The 23,424-nt window shown below is 64.2% G+C and overlaps 7 protein-coding genes across 7 annotated transcripts; 2 read left to right on the top strand and 5 right to left on the bottom strand.

Moving 5' to 3' along the window:
* Positions 1–365: 365 nt before the first annotated feature.
* Q8F55_003382 (uncharacterized protein) lies at positions 366–1,738 on the bottom strand (the record flags this gene model as incomplete). Its single annotated transcript, XM_069351925.1, has 2 exons — positions 366–1,301; positions 1,346–1,738. The coding sequence occupies 2 exons, from the start codon at positions 1,736–1,738 to the stop codon at positions 366–368; spliced, it is 1,329 nt and encodes a 442-aa protein (XP_069209343.1).
* Positions 1,739–3,355: 1,617 nt separating this feature from the next.
* Positions 3,356–4,763, bottom strand: Q8F55_003383 (uncharacterized protein; the record flags this gene model as incomplete). Its single annotated transcript, XM_069351926.1, has 2 exons — positions 3,356–4,277; positions 4,417–4,763. The coding sequence occupies 2 exons, from the start codon at positions 4,761–4,763 to the stop codon at positions 3,356–3,358; spliced, it is 1,269 nt and encodes a 422-aa protein (XP_069209344.1).
* A 226-nt stretch (positions 4,764–4,989) lies between these two features.
* Q8F55_003384 (uncharacterized protein) lies at positions 4,990–8,483 on the bottom strand (the record flags this gene model as incomplete). The annotated part of the gene is made up of 12 exons (XM_069351927.1): positions 4,990–5,124; positions 5,174–5,348; positions 5,396–5,620; positions 5,668–5,757; positions 5,803–6,158; positions 6,196–6,397; positions 6,435–6,891; positions 6,932–7,788; positions 7,861–7,952; positions 8,210–8,232; positions 8,289–8,361; positions 8,469–8,483. The coding sequence occupies 12 exons, from the start codon at positions 8,481–8,483 to the stop codon at positions 4,990–4,992; spliced, it is 2,700 nt and encodes an 899-aa protein (XP_069209345.1).
* Positions 8,484–9,840: 1,357 nt separating this feature from the next.
* Q8F55_003385 (uncharacterized protein) lies at positions 9,841–10,867 on the bottom strand (the record flags this gene model as incomplete). The annotated part of the gene is made up of 3 exons (XM_069351928.1): positions 9,841–10,086; positions 10,177–10,371; positions 10,487–10,867. 3 exons carry the CDS (start codon positions 10,865–10,867, stop codon positions 9,841–9,843), a joined length of 822 nt encoding a protein of 273 aa, XP_069209346.1.
* A 370-nt stretch (positions 10,868–11,237) lies between these two features.
* Positions 11,238–13,290, bottom strand: Q8F55_003386 (uncharacterized protein; the record flags this gene model as incomplete). Its single annotated transcript, XM_069351929.1, has 2 exons — positions 11,238–13,014; positions 13,064–13,290. 2 exons carry the CDS (start codon positions 13,288–13,290, stop codon positions 11,238–11,240), a joined length of 2,004 nt encoding a protein of 667 aa, XP_069209347.1.
* Positions 13,291–14,397: 1,107 nt separating this feature from the next.
* Positions 14,398–16,913, top strand: Q8F55_003387 (uncharacterized protein; the record flags this gene model as incomplete). Its single annotated transcript, XM_069351930.1, has 8 exons — positions 14,398–14,729; positions 14,921–15,104; positions 15,169–15,363; positions 15,481–15,666; positions 15,936–16,125; positions 16,278–16,430; positions 16,466–16,623; positions 16,776–16,913. The coding sequence occupies 8 exons, from the start codon at positions 14,398–14,400 to the stop codon at positions 16,911–16,913; spliced, it is 1,536 nt and encodes a 511-aa protein (XP_069209348.1).
* Positions 16,914–19,041: 2,128 nt separating this feature from the next.
* Positions 19,042–21,360, top strand: ERT1_1 (Transcriptional regulator of nonfermentable carbon utilization; the record flags this gene model as incomplete). Its single annotated transcript, XM_069351931.1, has 5 exons — positions 19,042–19,090; positions 19,277–19,296; positions 19,342–19,403; positions 19,441–20,596; positions 21,097–21,360. The coding sequence occupies 5 exons, from the start codon at positions 19,042–19,044 to the stop codon at positions 21,358–21,360; spliced, it is 1,551 nt and encodes a 516-aa protein (XP_069209349.1).
* Between the last annotated feature and the right edge of the window lie 2,064 nt (positions 21,361–23,424).

The raw sequence follows: 23,424 nt of genomic DNA on the forward strand, positions 1-23,424 counted from the left end.
TGGCCATGTCGAGTGCTAACCTATCCTGGGAGCGGCGACTGTTCCCAGGTTGGCGCTGCCCCTCGTGCGTGGCCATTCCTGGTCGATCAGGTGCGATATATAGCGATCGCACAATCCGCAGCGATGTCGCCGTCGCACGTTGTTGTCCGGCCGTGGGTACTTGGAGTCGACATTCCAGCAATCAGCCAGCCCGCACCGCCTTCATTAACGTTTCACAGGCGGACTCTGTGCATTCCAACGCGGCGGCAATCTTATTTCTTACTTCTAACCACATCTGATTTCTCGCTTTCTTCAACTCTCGCTCTACTCTAGTTCGCCTGTGATGGTGTTGGGACGGGGCGGGGCCCCAGCACGCAGCAGCCCGACTACTGGTCGTTGCGGTCAAAGTTCTGCGTCTTCTGGATCTTGGAGACGAGGCCGAGGCGGTTGTTTCCGCGGTCCCAGACGGCGTAGACGCTCTTGAGGAACGAGTCGCCAAAGATGCTCAGGCCGTCGTTGAGCGCCTGCACACCTCCGACCCACAGCTGGTCGGCATCGTCCCAGAGGTATGCGAGGTCCTCGGGCTGGATGGTCCAGAGGTTCGGGCCGACGGCGACCTCAAACTTGGGGAGCTTGCTGATCGACGAGTTGGGGAAGTGGTAGAAGCCGTCGCGGTCGGTCACGACGTCGGGGATCTGGGCGTACAGCGCCTTGGCGACGGCGGGGTGGACCAGGGCGAGCGAGGTGCCCGTGTCGGCGATGGCCACCTGGTTCGAGGGGATGCCGGTGACGGCCTTGCCGCCGACGCGAGCAGTCGTCGACGGGAACTGCCAGTAGCCCTGCGAGCCGTCGATGGGGGCCCACTTGAGCGACTGGCCCGACTGGGCGACGAGGTCCTCGTCAATGTAGCCAAAGGTGTAGAACGACTTCTCGGGGTTACGCGTGCTGTAGAAGGCCGACGTGAAGAGCTGCGAGCCGGGAGGGAGGGTACCCTGCGCGATGAGGTTGTCGACGGGCGTCTTCTCGGGGCCGGTCGACACCTTGTTGCCGTGGCGGCCGGTGTAGTAGCCCAGACCGACGAGGCCGTCGTTGTTGCCCTTGGCAAACTTGTACTGGGTCTGGGCAATCTCGACCGCCTGGTTGGGGATGGTGAGACCGCCGAGCTTGACAACGTCGCGGCCGACGCCGCCCGACGCAGCCGAGCCGTCGCCGTAGCCGACACTGAAGGTGGCGCCAGAGATGGGCTTCCACGTCGTCGACTTGTGGTAGTCGAAGACGTCGTGGTTGGCCTGGTCGGCAGCCGACAGGTCGGACGAGAAGACCTGGGTCGTTAGCTCGGCTAATAAGAGGGCACGGCAGCACTTACCCAGAGGTCGGACGAGCCTGTGTCGAGGTTGAGGGTGAGCGTCTGGGGCGGGGTGCCGATCTCCACCTGGGCGAGGTAGGCAATGTCCCAGGTCGAGTCGGGGTCGAGGGGGAGGTAGCCCCCGTTGGCCGGGCTCTCGCCGGGCACGCGGGGCGCCGGCGAGCCCACAGTCACGTTGTACTTGAGCTCGACCTGCCTGACGGCGGCGCGGAAGTTGGGCACGTGGTTGGGGTTGTTGATGACGGGGATCTTGTCGAGGTTGAGGTCGCGCTTGAGCTGGCGGCCGGCGGCAAAGTCGTCGGCCGGCGCGGCGACGGCGACGCCCGCCAGCGCCGCGAGGACGAGGAAGCCGACCGTGAGCTTGGTCTTGGTGGTAGTGTTGGAGTTGGACATTGCTGTTGTTGGTGGGGCTTTGGAGGCAGCCCACAGCGCCTCTTATGTACCCCGCGGCCGTCAGCTCGACAACGTCGCCATCTCGACACGCAGCGACACCGGCCCCGGCCAATGGTGACTCGTGTCGCGATAGACGCTACGCTGAGCGCACTCCCGCCGGCGATGGCGATAATCTCGCTAGAACACCGATCTAGAGGGGGAGCACATGGTGCCCCCGGCCACATCGGAGGCGGCCTCGAGCGCACGGCGACCTCGCCGCACGTCGAGCACTGCGCAAAGCTGGCCGATGGCGAGAGACGGAGGCGAACAATGGTGCCATGTGTGCGTTGGCGATGCAAGCAGCACATGGTGACGGGGGGCTAGTAGGCCGACGAGCTCGCCGCGACCCACTGCGTGCCGCCGCGTGGTCGGCTTGCTAGCGGCAAGAGTTGCGAGATTAAGGTGTAGTTTGAAAGACAAGTCACTCGCGCTACGTGCCTAGCGCGCGATAGCCACATTGTGGCGGGGGAAAGTGCCGAGGTACCCACGGCTCCACACCCTCGCTCCGGTCGCTCCGGTCGCTCCCCTTCCGTTTCGGTAGCTCGTGCACTCTTAAGCTTCGCATCCACGTCGTTCCCTTTGCATCCTCACTCTAGACGACTCGCTAGCCCATCCACCCGTCTGTTTATAGCGCGCGCGTGCTTGGCGTCGTCGTCGGCGTCATCAGCTCGGTGCGGCGTGGGGCGAGCTTGGGCTGCGGCCGGCGCCGTCGCGACTCCTGGCTGTGAGTACGGCTCCAGGACTCGCATCACCGCGCCCATCACACCACCCACACCCACCCACACCCACCCACACCCACCCATCCACCCACCCCTCCCACAAAAGATGACTCACGTTGTTTCCTATTAGCTTGAGCCCCCGGGCGATGCTGCCAAACCGGGTTTATTCTGACTCGTCTGCCCCGCTCCCCCCAACTCCCCCAACCCCGAGGCAAGGGCTAACGACCACATCCGCAGTGTTGTTCCGACACAGCTAGCCAGCTAGCCAGCTAGCCCATGACGTGGGCGGCGCCGCCGCCTGTCGTCATCGACGGCTGGTCGCTATCGCAATCAGCACGCGCACGGCGACAAGGTTTGGGTTCGCCGGCATCCCCCGGAAGGGGGTTGCCGGGGCCGGGAATACGGCCGGGGTGGACTGCTCGGCCGACCTTGGGCAGGTGAGTGTGTTGCTGACTTGGAGGAGTGGGTGCTCCCCGTGCGCTCCCCGCTTGTAGTCTTGCCCCAACGTATGCACGGATCCACGCAGCAGCCGGGTGGAGGGATAGGAGCCGGCTGGACGGACAGCGCTGGAGCGAACGCGCGATCGAGGCTTGGTGTGGCGACGCTGGTGAAGACGTGCTCGCGGTGAACGCCAGCACGCGACCAAGACGCCGGACGTAGTGTGCCAGCTAGTCGCAGCAATGTCCCGGCTGGACTCTAACCTGCCTCTGGTAGACGACCGTGCCGAGTCCGTCCGGTGTCGGCGTCCATCCAAGCCCCCAAGCCTGGCCCGTCCCAGACTGACTGCGTCGTTCCCACCGCTCGCCACCCCCCTCCCCCTGCCAGCCCTGCAAATCACTGCATACAACATCCCTACCCCCTACTCCAGCGCGTCGTACAGCGTGCGCTCAAACTTGGCGTACACGCCGTTGAACGCCGGCTCGAAGAGCACACCCGGCGTGAAGATCTGCGTGCCGATGATGGCCGCGATCCCCGTTGCCGGGTCGAGCCAGAAGCCCGTCTTCGCGATCCCTCCCCAGTGCCCCGAGCCCTTCTTCCGCCCCGTCGCCGTGTCGGCGAGCGCGAGGCCGAGCCCGACGCTAAATCCGAGCCCGGCCGCGTTGTTCGCGACGAGCCCCTTGTCCAGGGGCTGGAGGAACGCGTACGCCGCGAGCCCGGCGTACGCGTCGTTGTCGTCCCGCCGCTCGCCGAGCGAGTTGGTGAACAGCTCGGCGTAGCCCGCGGGCGTGAGGATCTCGCTCGGCTCCTCTCGGGAGCGCAGGATCGCAGCAAGGAAAGAGAGGTAGTCCCTCGCCGTGCCGAGCAGCCCGCCGCCGCCACTCGCTTGCTTGTACACCACTCCGGGGGTGAGGTCGCGCAGCGAGCCGTGCGACTCGACCCATGTGACCCCTCCGTCCGTCTCGACGCGCGCCTGCGGGACCTGCAGCTTGGCAATGTTCTCAGCCGTCGCGTTGAACGTGATGCTCTTGATGCCTAGCGGCTGCCAGATGTTCTTCTGGAAGTAGTCCTCCAGCGTGCTGCCCGTCACGCGCTCGATGATCGCGCCGACCCAGTCAATGCCCACGCTGTAGCGCCACTGCGTGCCCGGCTCAAAGAGGAGCGGGACGGTGAACGGCGCCAGCCCGGCCTCGGGGTCGCGCTGCGTCGCGAGCTTGTGCGCCGCCGCCCACTTGCCCAGCACGGGCGAGGAGAAGGGGTACGCCAGCCCGCTCGTGTGGTTGAGGAGGTGGCGCAGCGTGAGCGGCGTCTTGCGGGGCGTGTAGACCTCGTTGTCGTTGTCGCTAGGCGAGCGTCAGCGAAGGTCGCGCTCGGAATCACGGTGCGGCGTGTTGTGCGGCTCGAGTCGGCCGGCTCGGCGCCGCGCCGACTCCTCCCAACCCCGGCCCCACACCCCTCCCAACACCCCACCACACGACTCACTCGTAGCTGAGAATCTCCTGCGCCCACAACTCCGGCGCGTGCTTCTCCACGACGGCCGGGTCGTCGAGGCTCCACACGCCGCGGTCGACGAGCTGCAGCGCCGCGACGGCGACGACGAGCTTGGTCTGCGAGTAGAGCTGGAGGATCGTGTCCTCGTCGATTTGGCCCTGCGCGCTGTCGCCCCACACGCGGTCGCCCCGCGTCGCAAAGTACAGCGGGCCGGTCGCCGTCGTCACGCCCCACGTGAGCGCGGGGAGCGTGTGCGCGTCGACTGTGCTCGCGAGCAGCGCGTCGAGCGCTGCGATGCCCTTCTGGCTCAGGTGGGGGGCCGTGCTGTCGTTTGTCATGGTGAGTTGGGAGGGGGACAGGATGGAATGCTACGTCAGCAGCGAGTTATACGGTTGCGGCTTGCGGCTTTGCGTGTTGACGTGATGGCGATGAGCATTGTTGGCGGCATTCGGCTCGGACGTGGCCGACAACAACCGAAGGCTTGGCACTGGGGTATGCTGCCACCACCTCGACACTACAACTGTTACGAGCAGAGTACTTTCTATTCATACAACGCGGAGATCACTACTGCCACAGAGTAAAGTCGTCAAGGAGATTCTCAAACACGGGCGCCTGGTTCTCGCCAGGCGCACCCCCACCAGCACCACCGGCCCCGGGCGTGCCGAACGCCGACTCGTTGAGCAGCGCGACAAGATCCGCCTGTCGTGTCAGTGCTGCGTCGACCATGCCCTCGATGTTCAGCACGTACCGGCAACCACCCCTCCCAGTTCTCATTCTCAATCTCGCCGTGCGACCGCTTGTGCAGCTCGGGCTGCGCCACCTTGGGGCTGTCCTCCTCGCGCTTGGTCAGCTGCAGCGTGAGCAGCGACGCGAGCGTGTCGGCCGAGTCGCCAAGGTCGGTGCGTCCTTTCTTTGCAAGAACCCTGCGCGTGTTAGCGGGTGATGAGATATACAAGTCTTCTACACCCACCTGAGCTGCTCGATGCCACTCTCTGCGTGCTGCTTGACCTCCTCGATCTCTTGCGGCAGCGCGTACGACAGGTACGTGATCATCACGACTGTCGACACGAACATGCAGTAGTGGTGCGCCCAGTAGTGAGGGTGGATCAGCGGGTACGGCGTCATGCGGCGGCGCTTGGCTTCCAGCAGGCGGCGCGCCGAGGCGAGGCACGTCTTCTTGGACAGGACGTAGCGACTGGGTGTGTGAGCTACGAAGGTCCTACGTCTGGAAGCTCCACTCACGGATTCTGACATGCCGCTGCAAAGTAGTACCGGTGAAGGCGCAACAGGCGTAGGTCGGCGCCTTCGTTCAGAGCCAACGTTTCACGCTTGCTGCGTCGTGTCAGCTCTCGCCCAACCCGCTCCTACACCACTCACATGCTCTCGAACTGCGCCGCATCGACCGGGACGTCCATGCCCTCGGTGTACTTGAAGAACGACGGGCTGTTGTTGAGCGCCGCCTGCAACTCGTTGTGCGCCTCGGTGATATACGAGTAGTGGATGCGGCCGCCCTTGCGTGCGCGGATGCACAGCCCGCGGAACGGGTAGAACATGCGCAGGCGCTGGATGAAGTACGACATGTCGGTGTACGTCTCGCAGGGCTGGGACACGACCGGCTTATTGGGTATGATATCCACATCGTTGACATTGGCCGGCTCGTCGGTCTGGTGCATGTCCTCACCGATGAGGTAGATGAAGCCGTACTCCATGGAGAACAGGCTGTCGAGTTCGAGCTGCGGGGTTAGGTCAAGCCACTCTCGAGCTACCTACCAATGCGAACCAGACACGACGCCCAACTTCACGGTCAATCGCGCTCTGCCACCTCGGCGACGGCTTGATCAGGCCGTTGGCGATCTTGGCCTCGTTCGGCACGCCGCCGAGGCCGATAGCCATGGCGATCTTGGTCACCGAGCCGAGGAGAGTCCAGTGGAGGTTGGCCTTGCGCACGCTGCTGAGGTAGATGCCGGCGATGCTGTGCGGGTTAGCTTGGCGACGTGCAACCCACTCACATAATGGCCTGGCACGATCGCACATCGTGCACTTGCAGCCAGTCGGCGGCGCCGAGGGCCTCGTAGCACACGTTCCAGCACACCTCGGCGAGAGCATTGGCCTTGTCGAGGTCGAGCGCGAGGTCCTGGTACCCCTCCTCGTCGAGCATGTGCACGGCAACGGCCAAGCAGGCGGCGTACACTGCCAGGGTGTTGAGCTCGTCGCGAGTCAGCTCGGTAGTGTTGGTGCGGAGGCGATTGAACAGCGCGCCGAACTGGGCCTCGAAGGTCGGACGATGGAGGACGCGCCAGCGGAAGTCGATGTGGACAAAGTAGTAGTTTAGCAGGTGCTTGCCGACGATAAGGGGCGGGAGCCGGGCCATCGACGGGAACGACTTGACCACAGCACGCGGGTCCTTGGACTTGTTATGCTGAATAAACGAGGAGAATGTGAGCGCACCGCCAGGCGTTTCCTCCTCTACTGCATGTCAGCTTCGGTAACCGTGTCGAGGGCTTACCTTCAGACGCCGCGCGGGTAAAATTTACTTCTCGGCCAAGAGCGAGGCCCTCGAGGGCCAGAGCTGCGTCGTGCTCGTGGACGCTGGGTGCCTTTGACTCCGACTCCGGGGGTACTTCGCGGAGGGCATTGAATGGCGGGTTGTAGGGCATCGGCGGGGCGGTAGGCGGTGGGCCGTAGCTCGTTGGGAGGGGCCCGCTCGCCGATGACGGTGTGGACAGGCCGTACGGTCCCGAAGCCGGGCCGCTCAACGGGCCAGAGTAGACCGTTGGCGCGGTCACGCCGTTCGGCTGCATCTGGAACGGGCCGCTGACGCCTTGCGAGAAGCTGCCTCGCGAGACGGGGGACAGCGCGTGGGCGATCATCTGCGGCGGCATGGTGACGGGCACGCCGGCAGCTGCTGCCGACACGGCCGCGACGCCCGCCGGGTGCATGGGTAAGGTCGGCGGGTTGCCCATGAACGCCATGTCGTCGACTTCGAGAACAACATCACTGTCGTCTGCAGTCGTCACGATCGACTTTTTCCTCGACACGTTGGACATTGTGCTCATTCGACGGCCCATTGTGTCAGTGCCGTTGCCCGTGGATTGGGAGCTAAGCATGGGAACTCCGGTGGCGCCGTTCCCGCCAAGTCCAGTGCCGCTCGGCTTGTGATCTTCGTCGTCGTCGTGGCCGCCGTCATGCCCACCGTCCTTGCCCTCCGGTGGCTTGAACACGGGGAGCGGGTCCTTGAACTCGTTGAGCAGGTCCGAGTAGATGTTGATGTCGTCGACGCGCTCCAGCAGGCGCGAGATGACAAGCTCGAGCTGAGTCACTCGGTTGGCGAGGATGGACGTATCTGAGACGTGTGTATAGCCGCTGTTGTTGTCGGTCAGCCGATCCACAACTCGGCGGCATTCGTCCTGCCCCACATCCAGCGCCTCTACTCACGTCGGACGGTTGCTAGGCTCGCGCACAAACGGCTCGCAGAGGTGAGCCTCTCCGCGGTCCTTGCACGGCGAGCATGGCCACTTTCTGTCGCACTGAGGTGGGAATGTTAGCCTTGTTTTGGAAATTGTCATGCAAAGGCTTGCAGCAGTGCGTCATGGGTCATGGGTGACCGCGCCGGAGCAGTTATGTCCGGATGGCCGGGCTCTGCTCTGGTGCCCAGGGCGGCTTCAGGACGCCGCGGCTGTCTCCCCCACTGTGGGGTAACTGGCAATCGGGAAGTCGCGACCCGTCCACGACCAAACGCATGGCCACGACGACGGCTCGACGGCGCACCGCAGGCGATGCTCACCTTGGTCTTTCGGCGGCGACAGGCTGGAGAGGGATGAGTAAGCAATGACCAGCGGCGGCGACGAGGTCGATCGACTCACCGACACAGTTCTGGACGCTCTTGGTGCGGCGGATCGAGGTCCCTGGCCGCGTGAAGCTAAAGGGCGTTATGGGCTGGGAGGGAAGGGGGAGCGTTAGTCACAACAGCAGAGACGACGACGACGACGACGATGCATGGGGGAGTGACGGGCAGAGTGCAGGTCGCAGTCATCAACACTCACAGGAAACACCGACATGGTGTCGTGTGCAAGTTATGCAGTGTCCCGGGGTCTTGACAGTGACGAGATGTCGAGCCCAGCTTAGATAGGAGCGACGGACACAAGCAAAGATGATGAAGAGTGGAAGAGAAAAAGTCGACCGGAAAGCCAGTGGCCGGGGAGTCCGCGATAAGCTGGGCTGGCTTGGTGGGGGCAGGCAGCGAATGGGCTGGGTGCGGTGACAGACTATGTAGGGCGACGAAAGCAGGCGTGGGCGCGATTCTTGGCACTAGGGTACGCCGTGCTGGGGTCTAGACAATATGCTCCTGTAGCTGAGCGAGAGGATGATGGAGAGGTGCTGCGAGATGGGGATAGAGAGGGGGGCCAAGGTGGATGTCGTGGGAGAGCCAAGGGGAAGGCGGCCAATTCACGCGAGACAACCAGCACAAGCCCTCACGCTAGAGTCAGGACTCGCAACAGGTCTAGGCGTTGGGCGTGGATGGATGCGTGGATGCTATGGATGGGGGAGAGCAACGTTGATGTCGCGAGGATGCCGAAGATACGCGGGGTAGTGCACAAGAAGGAATGTTGGCGGGGGTGGGATGTCGGCTGATGGATGGGTGATGGCGCTTGCGACTTCTTGTCTTTCCAGTCGTCTCCACTTTTCCAAGGAAGCTGTCATTGATCTATTCGTCAGAGCACCAATACGAGCGTGGCAGCACTGCGGCGTCTACATGCACTGCTGACACTCTGGCGCATTGCTACACGTCTACTCCGCCGCAGCAGCGGCCAAGCACCTGGCCCACATGTCACCGTCATAAGCGAGGCCAGGTGGGGGCATGAGGTCAGAGGGAGGGAGGAACCGAGGAATGTGCACGCGCAACCCCGCAATCGAACAGAGCGACGACCAATTATCCCTCACCTCGAATGTGCCGCAGACCCGTGTACGCGTCGGCCATCCCGAGCACGTATCCCCCTCTGTGCCCGTGGCCGTGCCGTGCCGTACCGCGCCGCGCCACCACGCCACGCCGCGCCCATTATCTAGGCCATCTTACCTGCGGCCAAGCGCCAGCTGTTTATAGACCTGTCCCCACGCCACGCCGGGCGTACCTGGCCCATTGGGGAGGGGGCGATAACAAGACTAGAGCCACCAGATGGGGATACGAGTGCGCTCGCCCGCGGACCGAGTCGGTGATCTGCCCGCAAGCGAGTCGGCGATCGCACCGAGCGCCCGTCACGGTGCGGATCAAGCGGCGCCGCGATCGACGGAGTATGTGCCACCACGCGATGACGACGAGGCATGTGGCGCACACCTCCCCTCTTACAACCCCGCATCCCACCGCACCTCCTCCCTCCCCCTCCACGACACCATGCATGAGGAGTTAGCACATAGCACCTAGCAGCACCCGCCACCGTGGCTGTGGTCGTGGTCGTGCCCGTGGTCGTGCCCGACCGTCCCTGTGCGCGCGACGAACGCCTGCGCCTCGGCGTCGTCGTCGTCCTCTTCCTCCTCCTCGTCCTTGGGGTACGATGGCTGCGTGCCGGGCGTGTACACCATGTACCAGATGGTGCCCGTCTCGCCGTTGACGGTGAGTTGGCGCTGGAGCTGCGTCTTGAAGCCGAACCGCGTGTAGTATGCCTCCTGGGGTGTGTGAGTGGGGCTCTAATCCTCTCCGAGTGCCGCGCCGCCGTGCCAAATCTCCGAGACATCCCCCGCACCACGGACACTCACATTCCCCGCAGTCTGCGTCACGAGCGTCGCGATCACCTTGTCCCGGTCGGCGCGGTCCAGCACGTGTCGGAGGAGCGCGCTCGCGAGGCCCTGCTTGCGCGCGACCGGTGGCGTGCCGATAAAGTCGATGTGGTAGGTGGCCTTGGCGCCGCCCGGCACCGCAGCGTTTTCGAGGTCGGCGAGCTCGGTGAGGAGCTGGGGGAGCGAGCGTCAGCGAGGCGGCCCTCTCAAGCGGGGCAGGGTAATCTCCAGGCGGAGCATTGTCGTCCCACCAACGGCACGTCGACCTCCGCCCAGCGCCCGCACCCACCTGGTCGTAAATCTTCTGCGTCTCGGCCGGCGTGGCCTCCTTGTACGCCGCATACCACGCATTCTTCGCGTTCCCGTCGCCCGCCTCGACGCCCGGCGGCGCGAGGAGCATCACGGCGCCGGGGAACACCTCGTCGTCTGGGAAGGGCGCGTCGGCAGGGATGGCGACCCACGCCTCGAGCTCGAGGATCGCCTGGGCCGTCTTGTACTCGAGCCGCGCGGCCGTCCACTTGTCCTGCTGCGCCGTGTCGCTCGAGACCGAGTGCGCGAGCCCGTCGGACAGGAAGTCGCCCTCGGTGAAGGCTGCTGCGAGGGCGCGGCCGAGGGGCCCTACCGTCTGCGGGACGGCCTGGTTGACGCGCGTGAGGCGGGGGCGGGGCATTTGGCGTGAGGGGGTTGGGGGCGGGGGATATAAGAGCGAGAGAGAGAGGGAGAGAGTTGGAAAGGAGGGACCGTTGTCGTCGTTTCCGAGGTTCGGGTCGTCGGAACTGCTTGGCTGTTGTTGATTCGGGTGGAGCGTGGAGCTCCCGGATCTCGTCATTGCCGAGATTGCGGCAGCCAACCAACAGCCACGGCGGCGGGGAGTCGCTCCGACTCGACGCGCTCGTGCATGCAAGCTGCATCTCACTCATCATGCACAGAGCCCGATTCATAAGAGATTGACTACACTACAGAGAGGAAACCTGCTAGACTCGTTGACTGCCTTCACACTGAGAACCACCCACTACACTGCTGACCCAAACCACCGACTCCTACTTCGTCTCCACCTTCGTCCACTCGACCTCGGTCGACGCGCCAAGGGCCTGGTCCGGGCGGCGGAGGAACGCGCCAAAGTACGTGTCGAGCTTGTCCGTGTCCTCGAGCGCGGCGACCATGGCGACGTACCCGTCTGGCCGGACGACGATGAGCGCGCCCTCCTCCTTGGCAATGCCGTAGCCGTCGTGCGCGTTGCAGTTGCCCTTGTGCCACGTCTCGCAGTCGGCGTACACCTTGTTGTAGTCGAACTTGGGGAAGAGCGCCTTGGGGAAGTCGTGCATCTCGACGTCGTCGCGAGAGTTGGCGTGCACCGTGAGCACCTCGATCGCAAAGTCGCGCTTGCGCCCCGCAGGCGTGTACTGCGACACGACCGAGCCCTCCGAGTCGAGGTACTCTGCAAACTTTGTCACGCGCGCCATCTGGGCCGGCTTGGTCACGTCTCCCGCGAACAGCAGGATACGGAACGCGCCGTTGGTGACCAGCAGGTCCTGGATGTCGAGCGGGAGACCCTCCGAGTGCCGGGACACCTGGACAGACTGGAGGCGCGTGCCGATCTCGATGTTGCGCGCGAGCTCGGGCTTGCTGAGCGACTTGTCGCCCTTGGACACGATGATGCTCGGCTCGTAGTTGATAGCCGTGCCCGACGCAAACTTGTTGCCCTTGAAGAAGACGTTCTTGAACTCGTCCATGTTGACGCCCATCTCGTCGGCCACGTCCTTTGCCGGCCGGCCGGAGAAGAGGCGCGAGAACTTGTGGTCAAAGTCGATGAGCGCCTGCGCGAACGGCTGGCGCTCGCTCTCATACGTCTTGAGGAGGCTGCGGTCCGCGCGGCCGGTGAGCACGAGGCCGAGCTTCCAGCCGAGGTTGTACGTGTCCATCATGGACGTGTTCATGCCCTGGCCAGCCTTGGGCGAGTGGGTGTGGCACGCGTCGCCGGCGATGAAGGCGCGCTCGTGGCGCGAGAACTTGGGCGCGACACGCTGTCCGATGTGGTACGCCGTGAACCAGTCGAGCTCGCTAATGTCAAAGTAGTAGGGCTTGAAGATGCGCTTGGCCTGGTTGATGATGGTCTCTGGCGTGAACTTGGACCTGTCGACGCGACCGCCCTGCTCGGCGCGGTCCGCCATCTGAATGTAGAAGCGCACGAGGCCCTCCTCACGGGGGATGATCATGATCGACCCGTCGTTCTCCGAGTGGATGGCGCAGCGGCCGCGGATGTCGGGGAAGTTGGAGGCGGGCACAGCGTCGAGCACACCCCAGATGTAGTCGGTCTGCTCGCCGACCATGTCGATGCCGAGCGTGCGGCGCACCCACGAGTGCCCGCCGTCGCACCCGATCACGTACTTGCAGTGCACTGTCTCGATCTGCCCGGCCTCGGTGCCTTCAGGCAGCTTGTAGTGCGCGTCCTCCTCCTCCTGCGACTGGAGGTTGGAGCGGAACAGGCCGTTCTCGGTGCCGTGGCCAAACTGCTTGGGCGTGCTCTCCTCCTCGCCCATGTAGCGGAGCTTGACGGTGATGGGGTACGCGTCCGGGTCGTCGACCTTGGACTCGTCGATCTCGAGCGACTCGGGGATGATGGGCCGCTCGACCTTGATGCGGCCGCCCGACACCTGGTCGATGCTGTCGATCACATGACGCTCAATGCGCCCCTGGTGCAGCACGACCTGGTGGTAGCGCGAGATGCCGGGCAGCGTGTCGGGGATGCGGTCGGTGCGCTTGAGCACGCCGTCGACGGGGTTGTACAGGTTGATCGTGCACATGTCGTTGGCCTCGCTGCAGGGGGTTAGCGGCCGAGCCCTGGCCCCACCCGACGCCGACTCACGCGAGGATCCTGCTCGCAATGCCCAGGTTCTGGAAGCTCTCAATCGTGCGGCACTGCAGGCCGTCCGCCTGGCCGTTGTACACCTTTGTGCTGCGCTTGTCGATGATGCGGACGACGAGGTCGGGCTGCTGGCGGACAAACTCTGAGAGCATGCGCGCGGCCATGAGGCCCGCGGGGCCCGCGCCGACGATGAGCACGTCGCACTTGGACTCGGTGTGCTTGGTCATGTTGTGTGTGCTGTTGTCGAGCTGTGTGGTTCTTGGGGTCGTCGACAACACGGCGGGTTAAGTATCCTCGCGGGGGCCAAGTACCATTGCGGGGGGGCACCGCTGCAATGACTTCTTTGCATGCACTCCACGCGCCGTGGCGCGCCTCCACCGGAGCCTGCCGTCGAGTAGCCGAACGGAGCGGCGCGGAGGGGAGTGGAGCCCCCAAGCATGCATCGAGGTCACGAGGTTGAAAGTCGTGTGGTGACTGACGGCGAGATGGAGACTGGACGAGGTCGAGGATCGGAAGCTCCGATCGGCTACCACGGTTACCCACCAAACACCACCCAGGAGCGTCGGGAGCCTCCGCGACCACCCACCACCCCCGCCCACCTCGCCTGACAATGCTGCGAGCCCCATGCACCGCTCGTCGGCGACGGCGTCGTGGCCAGTGTGGTGGTAGATCGATCAGAACGGGGTGGCCGTCGTCCCCACCGCGTCGTTGGATGCGATCGCTTCGGGACAGACCCGCACATGCTCCGTGCAGAGGTTAGTACCCCGGCATGGCGGCGGCGACCCGCCAGTGTGGGGGAGGTGAACGGGGTGACACGGCAGTGTCGTCCGTGCAGGCGGGCGGGTCTCCATTGGGCTTTGCGAGGACCATGTGGTCAGTCAGTGTGCAACGGACGATGCGAGGGGATGCAGATGTCGAGGCCATTGTAAAGTCAAGAGAGACGAGCAGCGCGTCGATGCGCTACATAGACTTTTGTACACCCAGGTGAACACCAGCGTGTTATCTCGGGGCCAGGCAGTCCGCGGTGCACCGGCGTCCCCGCGGCCTCGCTGCGCAGGCAGCGCATATGCATCGCCCAGCATACACCGAGGCACGCGCCGGTGCGCTGGGTACGCCATGCAGGGCTCGACGCGTCTGCCGGCCGGCCGACAAGCCCTCCGGGCGGCTCGGGGCCGGACTCTCCGTGGCATGTACGGTCGGTCTCTTCCGGTCCTATCTGCAGCGTGTGTCATCGCTCCCAAGGTGGGCTGCGGTGGGCTGGCCGACTTTTGTCTATAAGCGCGGCGCTGTTGCTGGCCTCGGCGCCGTCAACACCATCACCAGCAGCACCGACCATGACACTCACACTCACCCTCCTGGCGCGCCGAGCCGGCGCGCGCACGACTCACCGCGCATTCAGCACGACGCCGCGCCGCGCCGCCTCCAAGGTCTACCCGTCCGCCGAGGCCGCCGTTGCCGTCGTAAAGTCGGGCGACACGCTCCTGTCCTCCGGCTTCGGGCTGTGCGGCCTGCCCAACACGCTGATGGGCGCGCTCGCCGCGCGCGCCGACGTCAAGAACCTGACCGGCGTGAGCAACAACGCCGGCGCGGGCGGACGCGTCGCGGGCCTCGGCATGCTGCTCGAGAGCGGGCAGCTGAGCAAGTTCATCGGGAGCTACCTGGGGACGTGAGTGCACGTGCGGGGTGGACGGAGTGGACGGCGAGCGAGGGGCGGGGGCAGCTGGGCCGCTCCAAAAGCCGACGACGCCGGCATCCTCGGCGCCAGTTAGTCTGCGCCCGTGCCTCGACGATCGCCAGTGCCGCCGCCGTGCCGATGCCGTCCTATACCGAAAGGGCGCGCCCGCTGACCCTCCGCAGCAACAAGGTCCTGGAAAAGCTCTACCTCACGGGCAAGATCGACCTCGAGCTCACGCCCCAGGGCACGCTGGCGGAGCGCATGCGCGCGGCGGGCGCGGGCATCCCGGCGTTCTACACGCCGACCGGGGCGGGGACGCCGGTCGAGTTTGGAAGCGTCGCGATGCGGAATGACGCCGAGGGCAAGGTGGGTCGGCGAGGCCGCAGAGCCTGTACACGTGTGGGCGGGTCACAGATCTGACGCTCGCTAGCCTGCAGTCTACCCCAAGCCTCGTGAGACCCGCGAGTTCAACGGCCGCGCCTACGTCCTCGAGGAGAGCATCTTCGGCGATGTCGCGTTCATCCGCGCGTGGAAGGCCGACGAGGCCGGCAACGTCGTGTTCCGGTACACTGCCAACAACTTCAGCACGGCCATGGCCAAGAGCGCCAAGGTGACGATTGTCGAAGTGAGTGGCGACGGGGCACGTAGGGGGAGGGCGGGGAGGTGTCGTCGCCGAGGCCGGGGACGATGCAGCCCCGACTCTTTGTTCTCGCCTTGCTCGCTGACGCTCGCTCACTCGTAGGCCGAAAACATCGTGCCCGTCGGCGCACTCGACCCGAACGAGATTCACCTGCCCGGCATCTACGTCAACCGCATCATCCAGGCGACGACGCCCAAGGAGATCGAGTTCGAGACGCTCGCGCCGGAAGCAGGTGCGGAGGCGGGGAGCGGCGGCGGAGGCGGCGGCAAGCGCGAGCTGATTGCGAGGGTGAGTTTGCGGGACACGGGCGCGGGCATGCACCGCGCCGACCTGTGCCACGCCGTGCTGCGCCGTGCTTGCTGCCACGAGACGCGGATTTGCAACGCCGCAGCGTCGTGGGCGCCGAAGTGACACGGGGCCGCTGTGGCACTGACTCGGTCCGCCGAGCGGTGGCACATGACGGCGCCGTGTCGTCGCGTACTTAAGCTGCGGGGGGTTCCGTGCCTTGTTGTCGTCGCGCACGACCACGCCGAGACTGACGCTGACGCTACGCCCAGCGCGCGGCCAAGGAGCTGTCCGACGGCGACTATGTCAACCTCGGTATCGGCATCCCAACCCTCATTCCAAACTTTGTCCCTCCGGGCGTGCAGATCTGGCTTCAGAGCGAGAATGGCATCCTGGGTATGGGCCCGTTGCCGACCAAGGAGCAGGTGGATGCGGATATTATCAACGCCGGCAAGGAGACTGGTGAGTGGGGATGATAGAATGAGGAGAAGAAACAAAAGAGAAAAAGGAAAAAGAAAGGGAAGGGGCAGCCAAGAGCCACGGGTGAAACGTGGCGGCGCCGTTCCGCAGCCGACACCCAAACAACTCCACCGTTACTAACCACTGCACGACAGTCACCCTCCTGCCCGGCGCATCAACGTTCGACTCGTCCGAGTCATTTGCCATGATTCGCGGCGGGCACATTGACGTGTCGGTGCTCGGCGCGATGGAGGTGTCGGCCGCGGGCGACCTCGCCAACTGGATTATCCCCGGCAAGCTAGTCAAGGGTGGGTAGGGTTTTCCAGCTGTGGCTGACAGACAGGCATGGGCGGCGCAATGGACCTCGTGTCTTCGCCCGACTCTACGAAAATTATCGTGCTGACCGACCACGTCGACAAGAAGGGCAAGAGCAAGATTGTGCAGGAGTGCTCGCTGCCACTGACGGGCGCGCGCTGCGTCAGTGTGATTATTACCGACCTTGTGAGTGATTTTCTGTGCCACTGTCCCGCTCGTCATGTGAGCCGCACTGGCGGCGCCCAATCATGTAGCTTGGGCTGGCGATGGCCAATGCTGCCGATATATCGCCCCGACGATTTCCCAGCCGCTCGCGCAGCCACGCTCACACACGCTAGGCCGTGTTCAACGTCGATCGGCACGCAGCAAAGTTGACCCTCGTCGAGCTGATGCCGGGCGTCACTCTGGATGAAGTCAAGGCCAAGACGGACGCGCAGTTTGACGTTGCCGACAGTGTGGTCGAGACGCATGTTTAGGCGAGACAGTAATCGCGAGAGCGAGGTGGTACAAGCGGGAGAACCTGCTCGTCCAGCTCGCAATCATCCCCAGCCCCCCCTCGTAGCATGATGGCAATTCATTATTCGTTGGATTAACTAGCCCGTACACGTTATCCAGTAGTTCTTCCACACGCTACTGCCACTTACGAGCGCGCCACCCCGGTGGGTGTAGACGGGGTCAGCTGCGGAATGTGATGATACTGCTCCACTTTGCGTCGCCGCGCGTGCGTCCCCCCCCCCAAACTTACTCCGAGCGAGCACCCTGCTTACACTAGCTCCGTCTCCCCGTCGTGATTGGATGATGCCCAAGCGATTGGGATCTACTTGCCTGCTCGCTACCGCTCTGTCCGGCGGAGGAGACACGTCCGCTCGGGCTCATAGTGTTTCGGGCCAGACCCTCCGCCGCCACCGCCGAAGCCCGCTCTATTCCAATCTTTGCCGAGCGCGGCAGCGAGCGGCCCCGTCGCTCGACATAGGCGGCACCTCCCACATTCCTCGCGCGCGTAGGCGGCGGTGCCATCACTATTGAAACCAAGTGTCTATTTGAAACACTACGACTGGCGAGAGCGAGCCAGACCCGGCCTGTAGCCCGGTGACGCTCTGTGCCTGTCCCCCCCGCCCCCCCTATTGCGCGGTTCACAAGGTTACACGCGATTCCAATGACCCCCTCTGGAATCCCGTGGCCACATACCGCGGCGAGAAGTACCACGAAGCGGCCCAACAGGTGCACACGCTCAGTGCCCGCGGCGCACGGTCTGGCATTCGGCGTCCTCGACGCACACCTGCTCAAACTGGACCGACCCACACGTCGGTAGTCGCACGCTCGTCACCCCCAGGCGACCTGCACCTCTCTCGTGGCAGTACTGCGCCGGCCACAAACTCAACCTCCTGGCCTTGTCTCCTAGGCATAAACGCACAGTGCGGCAGTACCAGCCGGCGGATACTCACCCGACCCTCGGCGCTCGTGCCCTTGTCCGTCGCCGCCGGCCGCCACGCTGCGCTGCGCTGCCCCTCTGTCGCCAAGCTCGTCGATTGGCAACCGAGACGCGGCGGACAACAGCACTGCCTGCCGTCCCTGCCCTCACTGCTGCAAACCGATTAAACACATCCGCAGTTCCTGCCTGTCCGAGGTTGGGGGCGCACGGCCGGCCGTACGGCTGTCGCCGTATCTCGGCCTGCTGGCCCCGTAACGTTGTTCTGGCGGCCAGGGCCTGGTTACGAGATCCGGGCAACATGTACGCATGCATTGAGGCGACGAGTGTGGCCTCGATGCCCACCTGTTCTTGGGCGAGGGTGTTTGAGCGAGCCGAAGGTGGTGGGAGCGAGGTAAGCGCGCGAGGACGACCCACTGTATTTGGCGAGGCGACGACAAACGAACGCCATGTCCACCTGGACGCTGGGCGGCCTGCATGATCTTGGTTGCAACAGCAGAGACAGCAGTAGCGAGTGCTGTGGCCACGCGCTGCCTCGGCTGTTGCGCGTATCAGATCGGATGCTTTAAAATGGTCCTCTTGTTGCACCCAAGGATGTTATTTGTATTTCTGATATCGGCGGCACGCGTATTGCTCACCCCGGCAAACATAGATAATCTTGTGACTTGTCCACAACCTGAAGGATTCCCCCCACCCCCCTTCTAGACCGACTCACACACTCCCCTCTTCCCCCCAACACTACAGAACAATACTCGAACCTCCCTCAATCCATTGCACTGGTCCTGCTCACGGTTGTTGTGCATCCACTCGTCCGCCAGCAGCCTGCCTCCGAATTACATTGTTGCTCACGTCATCCACCACTTGGTCGTCATCATCCTTCGCCCCTTGTGGCCGCGCCGCGCCTGCGCCCCCAAAGCCCCCGAACGCCCCCTGCCCCGCAGCAGCGACACACACCGGCCGGCCCCTGTTGTTCCTGCAGCTCAGTCTCCACCTTACTCCACTCGTCGTCCCGCCCCCTCTTTCCTATTGTCACTTTGCTAATCCGTCACCACCCGACGAACCGACCACTGCACGGGACCTCGCCGCCGCCGCTGCCGCCGCTGTCGTCCAACACACCTCCACTCGCTGCGCCGCCAAGCACAACAACTCGTCCTCCTCCTCAACAATCATCGCCCATGGCCATGTTCAAGTATCTCCAGGAGGACACGGGGAGGACCCAGAGCAGTGAGTTTGGCCGAGCGGCGTACTGCTCCATCTAATCACGCCCTTGCTAATGCATGCATCCTCCCGCCAAACACCGGTTGATATGATTACCCCACCGCACCCTATTCCCACCCGCCCCCCTTGGACAATCTGCATCCATTCCATCGAACCACGCATGCACCGCGCCCCGTCACGTCGTATGCACAGAAAAAACAAAGTGCCAGAGAGTAGGTGGTGTGGAATGCATCCGAAAGGTGCTAACTAACGCCCAGGCATGCAAGTTTTGTCGGAAAAGTCATACCACCTGCGAAGACACTCGACCTTGCCAGCGATGGTTCGTGTGCCTGTTTAGCCCTCCCGCTCACTCCCAGCATCAAACGCGACATTGCCAACCTCTGCCTGGCCGATGAGGCTGAGCAGCTCGCCGAACAGGCCGAGCAGCAGGCCCAGCGCGCAAGCTTGAGTGGACCATCAAACCTGCCGGACGGCATCAACAGACGCCCGTCAATCCCCGTCAAGCGGCGCACGAGCTACGGGCGGCCCGGCGGCGAGGACGATGGCCCGGCTCACAAGGCTCATGCTGGTGGTAGCGGGCGCACGCCCTCGCCGTCGTCCAACCCCTCCAACCCGTCGCTGAGCGGTAGCGGACGGATCGGCGTCGTGCCCCTCCCGCCGGCCATGATGCCGCCCGGAAGCGAGGGTTTCAGGCCCATGTCGTTTGACGACGGCACCGGCGTGGCCCCCGTCCCCGGTGGACCGCAGGGATGGTACGAATCCCCGTTCCAGGGGATGCAGAAGCTGCCCGATATGGGGACGTCGCCGACGTCCAACTCGGCTCAGACGCCAGAGCTGACGTGGTCGGCGCTCGTAGAGGGCATGCTGCATAACCAGCACCCAGGTGCCGCCGCTGCAGCAGCGGCGGCGGCGGGCTTCCCACCCGGCGTCGGCCCCCAAACGCCAGGCTTCAGCAGCTGGCTGGAGGCAAACAGCCCAGCGGGCGTACGCGGTGCGGTGCCTGTGCCCAACGGCGGACGCATACCCAACGGCGGCGTCGACTTCCAAGGGCAGCCACTCGACTTTGGCAACCCGGCGCTCGGATCTGCAGGCGTCGCATCGTCGCCGTCGCACCCCGACTTTCGCGCCACTCCCTCGTCGCTCTCGCCCGGCGACGTGCTCGACACGACGACAATCGTGCCGTACAACTACACGTACGCGTATTCGCGGCTGCGGACGTGGGCCAACGAGCAGTCGGACCCGTCGATCCAGGCGCGCGTCGCCAATGCCACCAACAACTTCAAGACGGTGCTCCACGGCATGCTGTCGCAGCTGGGCGACGAGCAGATTGTGGCGATAGAGGCCCAGTTCTTGACATATGTCCGCGGATGGCTCTCGACGGCCGACATGATCCCCACGCCCGCGCTCGTATTCCGCCGCACGGGCGAAATCACGGGTGCCAACCAGCGCATGTCTCGGCTGCTCGAGCTGGCGCCGACCCAGCTCAGAACGGGCAAGGTGACGATTTACCATGTGAGTGGGCGTGTGGCGTGCTGTCAAGCGCGCGGCGGGGGCCACGTGCTGCGAACGGTAGGGTGGGGGCCGCATGCTGCCAAGAGGTCGGTGGGGCCAACGAGCGGCCGTAGGCGGCGTAGTGGGCTCGAGACGCCGATTTACGCGCGAGAAGCGCCCGTGCGCCCGTATCGAGCTGCTTGAAGCGGCCAGTGTGGCTGCTCGAAGAGCCTGGGCTGGCCTCAGAATGGGTCTCTGCGCTAAGGGCCGACTCGGCGCGTCCGACCGCCAACGTGGTACGCCTGTTCGCGAGGGCGCCACCCTCTGCGCGGACTAGAACCAGACTGAGGGGGTTTGAATGAGCCTAGCTCTGTGAACAAGGCTAGGGCAGCCAGCCACAGCTGCCAGCACGCGTGTCACGATTGTCCAATCATCCCCAGCCTCCCCATCCCTTCCCCGCACTGCTGCCGCGGCCGACGCAATCAAAACACTTTTAATTGACTCGCTAATCTGTCCTCCAGGTACTCGACGCGAGTTCGTTTACTCGCTACTGGGAAGAATACGGGACCCAGGTGCTGCAGAACATGGTGGATCGCTCCACATTCGACATTACCCTGCCCATCGCCTTGCTCCGGAGCGGCTCGCCGGAACTGACCCACATCATGTCGTCACAAGTTGTCTTCGACTCGTTTGGCCTCCCAATGATCGTCACGGCCGTCTTTACGCCTATCTCGCTCCCACCGCGGGATCCGCCGGCACCAGCAGTCGACGTCCCGGTCAATTAAGGGCGGGTGAATGTCGGCGCGGAGTATCTGCTGGCTGGACCACATCGCCCCACTCGGCCACCATGTCATTTTCTTCCCCGACGAGCCGATCAGGCGGCAATAGCGCACTGGTCATGCAATGTGCTCGGCAAGCGACCCTCGGGTAGCATACAGAATCTGGTTGTACTTGTAGCGAGAATGTAGATCTCATCGTTTACCGACCGACTGGGCCCCAGTGTTCTCGACCCTGCTCGCTACGCGCCACACGCCACAGGTATCTCATTCCCATGGCATTCCAGTACGCCTGTCCGCTATACCGAATGTGATTCCCACCGGCCCCCTCGATCCGCCCAACGGCTCTGCCACCCCTGTGCCTCGACAGTGCTTTGCGCCGAGTGCCGATTTTTTTCTCGTCCTCCGTCTTGGTGCGCTCAAACGTCGTTGCACAGCGGAAGAAGTAGGGTATAGGCAGAACGTGGCAGGACAAGAGCAGGGGGGGGTAGTAGGGATGCAATGGCGGCTTGTGGCTCAAGTACACGAGACCGGCGCGCATCTTCCGCTCGGCCCGTCCCTTGGCCCCTGTCGCCCCCCCTTGTCCGCCTACGCAACGTGCCTGCTGCGTGCTCGTCTTTTCTCGCAAGCAAACCCAAGGAATCAGCGCTCGTCCCCCGCGATGAGGTTCTGCACGGGTCGGCGAGCGCACTGACGCGAGCAGACCCGCAAGCAGGAGGTGGCCTGTGCCGCACCCACTCGTCTCTTCGCCCAGCGTAAAAAAATGACGCGCCAGCAGGCCCAGCCAGCTCGAACCCACTTGGAGGCCAGACCCGTCCCACGGCGGGCAGTCGTGCACACGACGAGCGAGTGGAGACACTTGCCACGGCTCGGAAGTACTGCGGGCCAAAAGCTCCCGCTCGGTCCGAAAGGCTATGGTGTCGTTTTCTGTTCCTGGCTACGAGAGGGGGGACCTTGACCTTGTCCGGGCTGCGAGGGGAGAGGACAGAGGAGGGCGGGCGGCCAGCAGAGCGGGGCACAATGGATACATGACGACAGGGGCGAGGGAGCACTTCCTCCGCGTGAGGGGGGCGGCGAGGCAGGCCAGCGGGGGTGAATCCTTGTCGGCCCTACCCTGGAACCCACCACGTCCGAGGAATCGCGCTCGTACCCGGATATCACTCGGAAAACAATACCGGGAGCAAGGTGACACTCGGTGCGCAAAGCAAAAGCATCGAGACGACCATCACTGCGTGCAGATCCATCCATCCATCCAGTTGCTCGACAACCGCGGCATCCGCCACTCGTCGATAGTCATCAACATGCCGCCCACAACCGCAAGCTAGGTTCACATACCGCGATCCCTAGCGCAGATAGAACCCTCTGCGGGCCAGGCCGCCGTCGTGTGCAGCCGCCCCACAGCGACAAAGCGCACCAACGAGCGAGCCCGGAAAGCGGCTTGCACACGGACTGCGGCTTGCCGCCAAATGTATAGTACGCATAAGTGGTGGGGCACGAGTGGCGAGGGTGTCGACCCAAGGAACTGAACAGTGACTGACCAGGCGGGGGCGGGGGCGGGGGGGCAGCTGCGCTCGTCGTGCGCACAACTGCACAACTGCTGAACCGAGCCACGGCAGACGGCCTGCGCCGCGCATACCGTCCGTAGATCAGTGTGCAGTGCGCATTCCGTTCATACGTCACTGGTGGGCAAGCAGCTGCTGGCGCTGGCCAGTGCGATCACATGGTGCCCGTCGCGTGCAGAAGCGGACAGCTAGACCCGCCCCACGAGCGTGGTGATTTCACACCTAGCGACCGCGAGAGGAGGGGAGAGGAGGGGCCTGGAGCGCTGGAGTAGTAGCAGCTGTTTGATTTTCAGCAAGACCAGCCGGCGGATAGGACAGGAGCAGAGAAGGATGAGGGCAGGGGACGACGACAACAACGGCCACGGCCACGCCCACGAACCCGGCACGGGACCCCATGGTCAGGGGTTGCGGAATGTGTGATCGAGCAGGCAGACAAGAGGGTGGGTGCCTCGACGAGCAAGTACGTGCTCATGTGGTCACCGGGGCGGGCTGCCTGCAGTAGCTCGACACG

The sequence above is a fragment of the Vanrija albida genome, assembly GCF_041260175.1.
Source record: "Vanrija albida strain AlHP1 chromosome Unknown contig_3, whole genome shotgun sequence".
NCBI lineage: Eukaryota > Fungi > Basidiomycota > Tremellomycetes > Trichosporonales > Trichosporonaceae > Vanrija > Vanrija albida.